Below are 13,290 nucleotides of genomic sequence, written 5' to 3' on the forward strand. Positions count from 1 at the left end.
AAGACTAATTTAATTTAAAACTCTTTGCAGATGTAAGACACAAGTTCCTTCATCTGTTTTAAGCGCAACTGAAACCTCAGGCGGGAGAATGTGCCCAATGCATATTTTTTATGGCTCCGACCTCTGATCCTGCGAACTTCGATAAAGTCAGCTGTGGCAGCTGTGTGCAGGCACGTCCCAATACTTATGTCAGGATGTGTCTGCCCACACATTTTCAGGCCCTCAGTCTTCAATGCAACAAAGAAAACACGAGGAGCAAAAAAAATTAGAGAAAAATAACAAAAACAAGGACATTTCTATCTTCATATCACAGAAAAATGCAAAACAGTTTACAACAGAAAATTTTCTTAAAAGGTAGTCACATACTTATTCTCCATTGAGATGTTGCAGGTATAGATATGAATAGCCAAACCACTGCGGGACCTGATGTCTCCAGCTCCACATAATGTATGTAAACCCTGTTGAAAAAGAGTGCCATTCAATTGCTGTGCTGGGATAGGCAGTTTGTTCCAAAAGGTAATGAAAGACCGTAAGTGACAAAATGATAAGTATATTATGGAGGTCTTATTCATGCTGAAATAAGCTCATGACTAATTACATCTGTAGTTTATTCTACTTCAAAAAATAAAAACAAGAACTATTATCACATAATTCCTGTAAATAACGTATTATTTTTAATAAAGTGAGAGAGGAGGGCATGAATGTGCAACTTATGTACAATATTTTGCAGTAATCTACCTACAGAATATATTAAAACTCGTATATCAGTTTGGCCCCCTCTCAATCGCTTTCCCCCGCCCCCAGGGCCGCTGTTGGTGTCGCAGCGGCCCAAAAATTATGTCCGCTTCACCGGCAAGCCGCCTGGGGTCACACAGCAGACATCTGCAGCTCATCGGTCTAACTTAAATCAGGCCCGAGGTCCAATTCCAATCGGGACTCGGGCCTACCTGTTCCAGTGCAGGGATTGTTCCCTGTGCCCAGTTCGCTTTGTTAGACTGGCACTATCCAATTTCTACCCCTATTAATTCTATTTCCCTCTATCCTGAACTTTGTAGGTATGACATAAGTAAATTGACAAATGGAGAGGCAGACAAAAGTAAAATAAACCCATTCTTACTGTTACAAAGTCAACTATCTTCTCCGATGTTTTGTCAATTTTAAATGGCAGCCATCTGAGCTAGAAGCAAAACAAAAGAATTTGTCTGAGACAAGTTTAGTTTCAAGGTAAGTAATGTGCACTACAAGTGATATCAAACAAGACTTCCACAGTTTTTTGGGCAATGAATTGAAACTCTATGTTTAAAAGTTATAAAGACCTACATGAATATGCGACTTATGTACAATATTTTGCAGTAACCTATTTACATAATATATTAAAAATCTTATATCTGAGAGCACTTCTTGTCAACAGACTACATGACATTAAAAATGGGGTTTGAATTATGTCTGGTCCAATTATCCCTGCCCTCTAACCCTGCTTCACCTCAAGAGTGCATTGGTCTTGACGCCAAGGGTGATTTTCACCTTCACCGCCTAGGTGATAATCTGGTGGAGTGGATCGCCTCCCATTGTCGAACCTGCTGAACTTTCATTCCAGTAACAAAATGAAAATTGGGCAAATTCTACAACGAGCATATTTAGATTTCCAAAAGGCATCCGATATGGTGCCACATAAAAAATTACTGCACAAGGTAAGAGCTCATAGTGCTGGGGGTGATATACTGGCATGGATAGAGGATTGGCTAACTAACAGAAAACAAAGAGTCGGGATAAAAGGGTCATTTTCAAAATGGCAATTTGTAACTAGTGGGGTGCCGCAGGGCTCGGTGCTGGGGCCTCAACTATTTACAATATATATCAGTGACTTGGATGAATGAGCAGAGTGTCTTGTGGCCAAATTTGCTGATGATACAAAGATAGGTGGAAAAGCAAGTTGCGATGAGGACACAAAGTATCAGCAAAGGGATATTGACAGGTTAAGCGAATGAGCAAAAATTTGGCAGATGGAATATAATTTGGGAAAATGTGAAGTCATCCAGTTTGGGAGGAAAAATAAAAAAGCAAAATATTATTTGAATGGAGACATACTGCAAAATGCTGCGGTACAGAGGGATCTGGGTGTCCTCGTACATGAAACACAAAAAGTCAACATACAGGTTCAGCAGGTAATCCGGAAGGCAAATGGAATATTGGCCTTTATTTCTAGGGGGATGGCGTATAAAAGCAGGGAAGTCATGCTACAACTGTACAGGGTGCTGGTGAGACCACACCTGGAGTACTGCGTACAGTTCTAGTGCCCTTATTTAAGGAAGGACATACTTGCATTGGAGGCAGTTCAGAGAAGGTTCACTACGTAGATTCCGGGTATGGAAGGGTTATCTTATGAGGAAAGATTGAATAGGTTGGGTCTATACTCATTGGAGTTTAGAAGAATGAGAGGAGATCTTAGTGAAACATACAAGATTCTGAGGGGACTCGATAGGGTAGATGCTGAGAGGATGTTACCCCTCATGGGGGAATCTAAAACTAGGGGGCATAGTCTCAGAATAAGAGGTCGCCCATTTAAGATGGAAATGAGGAGGAATTTCTTCTCCCAGAGGGTCGTGAATCTTTGGAATTCTTTACCCCAAAAAGCTGTGGAGGCTGAGTCATTGAATACGTTCAAGGCTGAGTTAGACAAATTTTTGATCAGCAAGGGAGTCAAAGGATACGGGGAAAGGGTGGAAAAGTGGAGTTGAGGTAAAAATCAGATCAGCCATGATCTCACTAAATGGCGGAGCAGGCTTGAGGAGCCGAATGGCCTACTCCTGCTCCTATCTCTTATGGTCTTATGGTCTTATGGAGCAGGCTGAACACCAACCACCACTCATGTAAGCCAGCCCTTGCTCCCTATGAAACAAAATGTGTCTTTATAAGCCCAAAATCCAAAAATGTAGCAAGTCCAGGGTTAACCAGAAACCTTTATAGTGTATTTAGCTTACTGAATATGCCATACATCCTCTTGTGACGTCCTAGATTTTGGAAAGTGGTAGAATAAACATTTAACAAGACTGTCGCTTAGACTATTAACTATGGAAGAGGTTTATTAAAAGATAACAGATAAATTGTAGCAATATACAATGCAACAGATTATAATAATTTACAGGATATATTTATCCCTCCTCGAATGCACAAAATAATAAACCTATATGACCCTTCACTAATTCTCCTAGTAATACAAGACCTGAGACAGGTCCTTTAACAATAGTTTTACATGAGGTTCTTTGTCTGTTCTCTATGGAGTCTCCAACCTTTCTCTTGATGGCCTTAGCAGAACATGGTGAACTGGGAGCATGCTCCTCGAGACATAGTGTTAATTGATATAAATCATATGGATACAATTAACACCTAGGTCCCTTTGACGTTCCCCCAAGGTCAAAAGAATCATAAATGTGAATTTCAAAATCAAATAAATCTTCCAATTCTACATCTAATTAAGGACACAAGAAACATCTACAGTTCAGGAAGTGCCCCTGGAGTGTCAGCACTTCCATCTAACAGATGTCAGACACAAATCTATATGTCACCTCCTATTGTCTTAATGAGCCATTCGAAGAACAAAGCAAGCAGCAACAGGAAATGATTCTGGTGGCATCAATCCAAATGGCTTTGCAATTATCTATTGTTAACAAATGAAAACCAATTAGTCTCACCCTAGCCAATTTGTCTCTGGGAATTGATATATTGGCAAAATGAAAAGCACAGCTCCTAAACTGGGTGATTTATTTAAACAAACCTGGTTTTAATCCCAAAGGAACTGTTTCAAAAAGACTGAACATACATCATTGACAAAAAATTGGCACAATGTACAACATGCAAGACTTTTAGCTTTATAGATAGATGGTATGTTATGTTGAAATGGTACAATTTCTTTTGAAATGTAGCCCAAATATTTTCATGAGTAGATAACTGCATCTCTGTGAAGACATTTTGTTACCTGGTTGGGGTCAGGGCTGGTTTCATCCCAATTGTAGAACAGGTTTCCCTGGGGTATGGAAGTGAAGGGCTTGTGACGAACTGAAGGTAAAATACGATAGAGCCAACTGGAAGGAAAAGGGAAGGAAGAAACGAATTAAATTGAAGTAAAAGGGTGTAGACTTATGAGCCCCCATATTGCAAGAATGGCAAAAATGAGGCTCACCTGTTCTGGCAGCTTAAGAGTTGGGCCATGACAAATTTTGCAATGGGACTCTCTCCCTCTAATTTGAATAGGTGACTGGTACATGAAAGCATGCCCAGAAAGGTTGCCCTATAGCACACTATGCTGGAGAGTGTAAAATCCAATGAGGCAGCAATCTTTAAAGGCTGCGCGTTCCATTAAAGAGCAAGTTGCGCTGGTGGAAGAGAAGAGGACCAATTAATCACAACATGCGGACAACAGTGCTCCATTTCATGCTGAAGAATTGGAGGTCCTACTACAGGAGGTATACCAAAGGCATGTAGCCCTATTTGGGGCTGGAAGTTAGCCTCAGGTAAAAGCACAAGTGCAAGCTGAAGAGAGGAAGGTCATTGATTAAATGAATGCAGTCACTAGGGCCCCTTAAACCTAGCTTCAAATGAGTCAGAAGTTTGCTGGTATCCGGAAGGGGGCAAGGTAAAGGTGCTCCTCACCTTTACACACATTTCTTGTCAAACTCATCAAGCTTGCCACAAACCTAAGTTGAAAGCTCCCTCACCTTTTGGGAGGTACCTTTGCAAGTATTGTATATGACCATTACCCTTTTCAACACGCTCTTTCATTGTGCCCAAGCTGGATAGCATACTTTCCGCCCAGTGGAGGTGACGGACAAGGGACAACAATAGCTGTCCAGGCATAAGCCTGAGGCTCTTCTCTGCTAATATGAGGTTTATCAGTGGGATCATTGGCCATTGATGCAGAGGTTAGTCCTGGTCTCCTAAGAGCCATCTCCCCAGTGTTTCTTCTCCTTTCAAACATGTAGCAAATGTAGAAAATCTGCTATTTTAACAAAAGTATTAACACATTTAAGAGCTTTACTCCACCCCAACCACCAGCCCTTTGTCCAAACTGTATTTTATTTCTTTATAAGATTTATTTCCTCTGGATAAAATTCATCAACAGGTTTTGATAAATGAAATATTAAGTTAGCAAAAAAAAGGTTTTAAAACATTTTTCCACACTAGTTTGATTCAGTGTCCTGAACCTACTATTACTAAATTCCCATCCATCAGGTCAGCCATGAGGATGGAACCGAAGTGTCCTGAACTTAGCAAAGCACAATATCAGGATTTTGTAATCACTGTGGCTCAAAATTATTAATTCTTAATAATGTCACTCAGTTCTTAAAGCCCTCTTTGCTTTGAAGACCTTGCTAAATTGAAGTGCCAGTATTATTTCACTACCAATGATGTTTTTACCGTTGAATAAAAGGGACATTGGAGTTTACCCATTAAGAGGTTTCTATGATTACCATGGTTTATGATGATCACATAGGAAAATGAGCAGATGGAGAAATGATCCTATTTGTTTACATGTCACAATACATGGAATAAATAATATTCTTAATTTTACTCTAAAATTAATATTACCTCCTCTTATTGTTGTATCTTGGGCAGGTGAAGGCTGAGCCAGAGAGCTGTTCGGCGTACAACCCATATGGACAAACCTGTGGATTATTCTGAAATGTAGAAAAATGCAGAAACATTATTATTTCATTGTTTACTTGACAGGATTGTTCCCTCTGTTGCTGTTATTAACAGTTAGAAATGACAAACTCATTGTCAACCAACGGATATGGACCAGTAACTCCCCCCAGCACACTCCAGAATATTCAGAAAGTTTTCAGAATATATCATTAATTGTGTTTATTTCTGTTAAATGATGGAGAATTCTAGTTTGATGTAACATTTTAGTTGTGTTTTAGTAAATGTTAAACAAGTAAAAATCTTGCTGGTATTTAGAGGCCAGCATCTAAAGCTGTCCTTTGAAAGATAAGGATATAGTGGGCATTACTGACCAGAAAATGGGCACAGTTCTATCTCCACTCATTTTGCACATCACACACATATCCAGTGGAACGAGTATTGGGTGCAGGAAGCTCTTGCATGAAACAGGCAGGAACTTCATTTGAATATTCAAATGGTGTCCTGATGGCATCACTTTGATGTGCAAGGAATTATCCTTTAAGTTGCAGCAGGACTATAAATCCGACTTCTTGACTGCCAAAGGGTGAGCTTGAAATCACAAGCAGTTAACATGGCTGGAGATCATACACAATATTAAAATGAGGCTGACCATGGAAATATGCATGAAGTCAGTACACCATATGTGTTGGGAGGGTACTATTCCCATACTGCCTCATTTCTGGTTGGGCTTACAAGTGATTGGAAAGGCTATGCCATGCAGCAGAAAGGTATGCATAATTTATTCCAGTTTAGTCACTTGGTTTGCAATTTTTCTTACTTTCCTAAAGGGTAGAAATAAAAATAACAAAAAACATGGAAATTTACCACGGGCCAAAGGTGAACTATTTAAAGGGAAATTTCAGATTCCAGGTAATTTCTGTTAAAACACTTCTCCAATATCTGGAGTACGGTAGCATAGTGGTTATGTTGCGGAACTAATAATCCAGAGGCCTGGACTAAAAAATCCAGAGTCATGAGTTCAAATCCCGCTGCGGCAGCTGGTGAATTTAAATTAAATTCAATTAATTCAATAAAATCTGGAATTAAAATACTAGTATCAGGAATGATGGCCATGAAACTACCGGATTGTCGTAAAAACCCATCTGGTTCACTAATGTCCTTTAGGGAAGGAAACCTGCCATCCTTACCCGGTCTGGCCGATATGTGATTCCAGACCCACAGCAATGTGGTTGATTCTTAATTGCCCTCTGAAATGGCCGAGCAAGCCACTCAGTTGTAAAATCTCGCTACGAAAAGTCATAAGAAGAATAAAACCGGACGGACCACTAGGCACCGGACACGACAACGGCAAAACACCAAGCCCAGTCGACCCTGCAAGGTCCACCTTACCAACATCTGGGGACTTGTGCCAAAATTGGGAGAGCTGTCCCACAGACTAGTCAAGCAACAGCCTGACATAGCCATACTCACAGAATCATACCTTTCAGCCAACGTCCCAGACTCTTCCATCACCATCCCTGGGTATGTCCTGTCCCACCGGCAGGACAGACCCACCAGAGGTGGCGGTACAGTGATATACAGTCAGGAGGGAGTAGCCCTGGGAGTCCTCAACATTGACTCTGGACCCCATGAAATCTCATGGCATCAGGTCAAACATGGGAAAGGAAACCTCCTGCTGATTACCACCTACCATCCTCCCTCAGCTGATGAATCAGTCCTCCTCCATGTTGAGCACCACTTGGAGGAAGCACTGAGGGTAGCAAGGGCACAAAATGTACTCTGGGTGGGGGACTTCAATGTCCATCACCAAGAGTGGCTCGGTAGCACCACTACTGACCGAGCTGGCCGAGTCCTGAAGGACATAGCTGCTAGACTGGGCCTGCGGCAGGTGGTGAGCGAACCAACACGAGGGAAAAACTTACTTGACCTCATCCTCACCAATCTACCTGTCGCAGATGAATCTGTCCATGACAGTATTGGTAGGAGTGACCACCGCACAGTCCTCGTGGAGATGAAGTCCCGTCTTTGCACTGAGGACACCATCCAACGTGTTGTGTGGCACTACCACCGTGCTAAATGGGATAGATCTAGCAGCTCAAAACTGGGCATCCATGAGGCACTGTGGGCCATCAGCAGCAGAATTGTATTCCAGCACAATCTGTAACCTCATGGCCCGGCATATTCCTCACTCTACCATTACCAACAAGCCAGGGGATCAACCCTGGTTCTATGAGGAGTGTAGAAGAGCATGCCAGGAGCAGCACCAGGCGCACCTAAAAATGAGGTGTCAACCTGGTGAAGCTACAACACAGGACTACATGCATGCTAAACAGCGGAAGCAACATGCTATAGACAGAGCTAAGCGATTCCACAACCAACGGATCAGATTAAAGCTCTGCAGTCCTGCCACATCCATTCGTGAATGGTGGTGGACAATTAAACAACTAACGGGAGGAGGAGGCTCTGCAAACATCCCCATCCTCAATGATGGCGGAGTCCAGCACGTGAGTGCAAAAGACAAGGCTGAAGCATTTGCAACCATCTTCAGCCAGAAGTGCCGAGTGGATGATCCATCTCAGCCTCCTCCTGATATCCCCACCATCACAGAAGCCAGTCTTCGGCCAATTTGATTCACTCCATGTGATATCAAGAAACGGCTGAGTGCACTGGATACAGCAAAGGCTATGGGCCCCTACAACATCCCAGCTGTAGTGCTGAAGACTTGTGCTCCAGAACTAGCTGCGCCTCTAGCCAAGCTGTTCCAGTACAGCTAAAGCACTGGCATCTACCCGACAATGTGGAAAATTGCCCAGGTATGTCCTGTCCACAAAAAGCAGGACAAATCCAATCCGACCAATTACCGCCCCATCAGTCTACTCTCAATCATCAGCAAAGTGATGGAAGGTGTTGTCGACAGTGCTATCAAGCGGCACTTACTCACCAATAACCTGCTCACCGATGCTCAGTTTGGGTTCCGCCAGGACCACTCGGCTCCAGGCCTCATTACAGCCTTGGTCCAAACATGGACAAAAGAGCTGAATTCCAGAGGTGAGGTGAGAGTGACTGCCCTTGACATCAAGGCAGCATTTGACCGAGTGTGGCACCAAGGAGCCCTAGTAAAATTGAAGTCAATGGGAATCAGGGGGAAAACTCTCCAGTGGCTGGAGTCATACCTAGCACAAAGGAAGATGGTAGTGGTTGTTGGAGACCAATCATCTCAGCCCCAGGACATTGCTGCAGGAGTTCCTCAGGGCAGTGTCCTAGGCCCAACCATCTTCAGCTGCTTCATCAATGACCTTCCCTCCATCATAAGGTCAGAAATGGGGATGTTCGCTGATGACTGCACAGTGTTCAGTTCCATTCGCAACCCCTCAAATAATGAAGCAGTCCGAGCCTGCATGCAGCAAGACCTGGACAACATCCAGGCTTGGGCTCATAAGTGGCAAGTAACATTCGCGCCAGATAAGTGCCAGGCAATGACCATCTCCAACAAGAGAGAGTCTAACCCCCTCCCCCTGACATTCAACGGCATTACCATCACCGAATCCCCCACCATCAACATCCTGGGGGTCACCATTGACCAGAAACTTAACTGGACCAGCCATATAAATACGGTGGCTACGAGAGCAGGTCAGAGGCTGGGTATTCTGTGGCGAGTGACTCACCTCCTGACTCCCCAAAGCCTTTCCACCATCTACAAGGCACAAGTCAGGAGTGTGATGGAATACTCTCCACTTGCTTGGATGAGTGCAGCTCCAACACTCAAGAAGCTCGACACCATCCAAGATAAAGTAGCCCGCTTGATTGGCACCCCATCCACCACACTAAACATTCACTCCCTTCACCACCGGCGCACCGTGGCTGCAGTGTGTACCATCCACAGGATGCACTGCAGCAACTCGCCAAGGCTTCTTCGACAGCACCTCCCAAACCCGCGACCTCTACCATCTAGAAGGACAAGAGCAGCAGGCACATGGGAACAACACCACCTGCACGTTCCCCTCCAAGTCACACACCATCCCGACTTGGAACTATATCGCCGTTCCTTCATTGTCGCTGGGTCAAAATCCTGGAACTCCCTTCCTAACAGCACTGTGGGAGAACCGTCACCACACGGACTGCAGCGGTTCAAGAAGGTGGCTCACCACCACCTTCTCGAGGGCAATTAGGGATGGGCAATAAATGCCGGCCTCGCCAGCGACGCCCACATCCCGTGAACGAATAAAAAACAACCCAGCATTAACTAATTTTTATCTTTCCACCTGCACAGTAAAAGTGCATTTCAAATTAAATGTTTTCCATTCACTGAAAGCAGCCAATCTCTATTGTTGTCAGATTAATCACCTTTTGTCGCTTGGTGATGATGTCACACTTCTTGCTGTTGTTGGCTAGAGTACATAGCTAAACTCAAAAATGTCAATGACGTTAATGATCTTTTTTATTAGGACCTTCCGTAAAATCAATTTTTACTAGTGGAGTGAACAGGAGATAAGTCCTGTGTGTGTTAATGGGCACCCTGAACTCAAAAGAAGAAAAGTTAAAAAAATAGAGAATTGGATTTACAAATAATTTCAGCAGAAACTGGTGATATGACATAGGACCTGGTGGTAAACAAAAATTCTGGACCTTCAAAGCAATTTATTGTTGCCTCAGTAAGTGGAAAATGTTTACTCTGAAACTTATTTTTACTGTACAAGAAATAATAATTAACCAGTGCTGGGAGTTACACAAACCCACTTACAAACTTTGGGTGAGATTTTGACTATTGGGCCGGGCTACATTACCACACCCCCAGCAGGCTGTGGGTGGAAAATGGGCACCCTAGGGCAGCACGCTGGCACACAACATTGGGCAGCCAGGAAATGGCTCGGAAAAAGGTAGGTCAGAGGATTGGACCCATTCGAGAGGGGGGAGCCCTGTGTGGCAGCGGCCTAACTTATTTTTATGCAACCTGGAGGAGCACTCCTGCTCATCCTGGCCCCACAAAAATTAACGACAACTTAATTATGGGCTCCCTTCCGGCTGGACTGTAGGTTGAAACTGGGTGGACAGCACATGCTCTGTCCAGTTCTGTCCTAGAATAGCAATCGGGATCCTATTATGTACTTTATAGGACCCAGATTTGCATATTAAAGGTGCCTACCGCCTGAAGCAGTTGGGTGCTTTGGTCGCCCAGCGGAAGGCCCCTTGGAAGGTGGCGCAGTTGGACCGCTGGTGGAAGCAGGGCGATAAGCCATTTTTGGGTCGCTACGGCCCCATTTACGCTGGGTGGCCCAAGTTAAAATCTAACCCTTCATATCCACTTTACATTTATATATAAGGGATATTAATTAGTCTATGCTGCTGCCGGTGGGGAGCCTTGCCCACTGGCAGTGCACATCAAAAATTCAGGCATGTGCTGCCCACTATTTTCTGACCATTAATTTCATTGGAAAAACATGAGCAACATGCACTCCAGTTTCCAATATGTATTGCAAGGCAGCAAGGATTCCTGCCAGAGATACAGACTGATAAAATTTGCCCCTATTGCGCTTTGTCTGCCTGTTTGCTGCCTAGCATTTGTAGATCTACTGAATGGGAAAGAGTGTTGAGAAATTATTCTTCAATACAGGGAAGCAATTGCAGTCATCATTATAAACTTCTGTGGTTAATACAGTTAATGGTCAAAATCATGAAGGGTCTAGTCAGAGTAGATAGAGAGAAACTGTTCCCATTGGCGGAAGGGTCAAGAACCAGAGGACATAGGTTTCAGGTGATTGGTAAAAGAACCAAAGGTGACTTGAGGAAAAACTTTTTTACACAGCGAGTGGTTAGGATCTGGAATGCACTGTCTGAGGGAGTGGTGGAGGCAGATTCAATTACGGCCTTCAAAAGGGAACTGGATAAGTACTTGAAAGGAAAAAAATTTGCAGGGCGACGGGGAAAGGGCGGGGTAGAGGGATTAGCTGGATTGCTCTTGCATAGAGCCGGCGCGGACCCTATCCTTTCTATGATTCTATGATTCTATACAGACTAGTGACACACAATTGTAGGAAGACAAAGGAGAATGAGGACATTGCATTCTTACAAAGCAAAATGGTTAACCAGCAGCACTGCGGTGTCAGTACTCTCTTGCTTTCATATTGACAAGTATTGTAACATAAATAAAAAGAAAAATCTGCAAATGTTAGACATCTGAAATAAAAGCAGAAAACGTTTGAAATACACAACAGGTCAGTGGGCATCTTAAAGAGAAAGAACAGGTTATGGTGTTTCAGGTGTGTATACTTGTAGCTCAGTGGAGATAATTTCTACCACTGACATCCCACATAAAGATTGGTGCCTCAACAGTGCCCTCGATGTACTGAAGCTTTCATTTTCAACAAGATCAAGCCCACAGATAGGGCTTGAATCGTCAAACTGGTTGTGCAGATTTCAGCAGGTAATCATCAGAACCCCGTGAAAAGTGTTAGTTAATTAAGCTTACTGCAGGTGAAAAACATCTTGGGAATTGTACAGTACCTGACCCTTTGGTAAGGACCCAGGACAGTATGGATCTTCTGAAGAAAATTCATTGCCAAATCCTGACATGTACTGGAAAAGAACAGACAGTGAATGGTCAGTAATGTGCCATTTTGGTATTCTCATAAAGCAACTGATGAAGATGGCAGAGTCGTACCAAATAATACTGCAACAGAACAGAAGTATCGGAGTTGGGCACTTTGAAAGTGTTTTCACATTCTCGTGAATAACTAGAAATGGTACGAGAGTACTAGACAAAGTACTCCGACTCCTTCTACTACAAAGACTATTACTAGAATGAGTAAAAGAAGTAGAACTAAACTAAACAAAGATCTAAGGACTGAAACTGAGAACTAAAGACTGACTTTTAGCGTCAAAAACACTATCTTGTACATCCTTAATTTCCAAAGAAACCTCTTCAATTCTATTGACCAATCTCAGCGAAAACATATGTTAGAAGAGTTCAGCCCTACTGGTATCAATCAATTCACACAGCCCTGTTGGTACCTCGATGACCTCCTATCAATAAAGCACTAGCACCTAGACATGCCAAGTTTCTCACTTACTCCCTCGCTTCTCAGGTCTTTGCTAACAAAGAGGCCGCACACAGGTCTAGATAAGATAGGAGTCTTCTGTAATTTTGATGGCTTGCTGTACTGAGTACTTGTGGTTTCCTACCCTTCAACCGGTTTCTTATCCATTCCCAGCATTTACCCTGAATTTGCACAACTTTGAATTTAATTAATAGTGTCTCATGGAATTTTATCAAAAGCCTTTTGGAAGTCAAGGTACACTCTGTCATAAGGCTTATCACAATCTACTTGGAATGTCACTTCCTCAAAAAAGTTGTGATGTGGAGATGCCGGTGATGGCCTGGGGTTGACAATTGTAAATAATTTTACAACACCAAGTTATAGTCCAACGATTTTTATTTGAAATCTACAAGCTTTCGGAGGTTTCCTCCTTCCTCAGGTAAATGTTCAGGAGCTCCTTGAAGCCTACGCATTTATACATCACAGAACAATACATGGTGTTTACAGACTGCCCCTGCAACTGCCCGTTGCCAAGGCAATCACCATGTTCAGACAGAGAGGTGTCACCTACAGAACCCCCGAATACACATTCAACAAAAAAACAAACAGGAAA

The 13,290-nt window shown here is 43.1% G+C and overlaps 1 protein-coding gene across 1 annotated transcript in view; it reads right to left on the bottom strand.

Moving 5' to 3' along the window:
• Positions 1-13,290, bottom strand: part of hgd (homogentisate 1,2-dioxygenase) — a 38,451-nt gene that overhangs the window by 19,266 nt on the left and 5,895 nt on the right. The window contains exons 2-6 of the mRNA XM_067993001.1: positions 12,145-12,216; positions 5,587-5,675; positions 3,977-4,082; positions 1,118-1,177; positions 367-458 (exon numbers count right to left, since the gene is read on the bottom strand). Coding sequence (XP_067849102.1) covers positions 367-458; positions 1,118-1,177; positions 3,977-4,082; positions 5,587-5,675; positions 12,145-12,216 — 419 coding nt within the window. The remainder of the gene's footprint in view (positions 1-366; positions 459-1,117; positions 1,178-3,976; positions 4,083-5,586; positions 5,676-12,144; positions 12,217-13,290) is intronic.

Source organism: Heptranchias perlo, chromosome 11, assembly GCF_035084215.1.
Source record: "Heptranchias perlo isolate sHepPer1 chromosome 11, sHepPer1.hap1, whole genome shotgun sequence".
Classification (NCBI taxonomy): Eukaryota; Metazoa; Chordata; class Chondrichthyes; order Hexanchiformes; family Hexanchidae; genus Heptranchias; species Heptranchias perlo.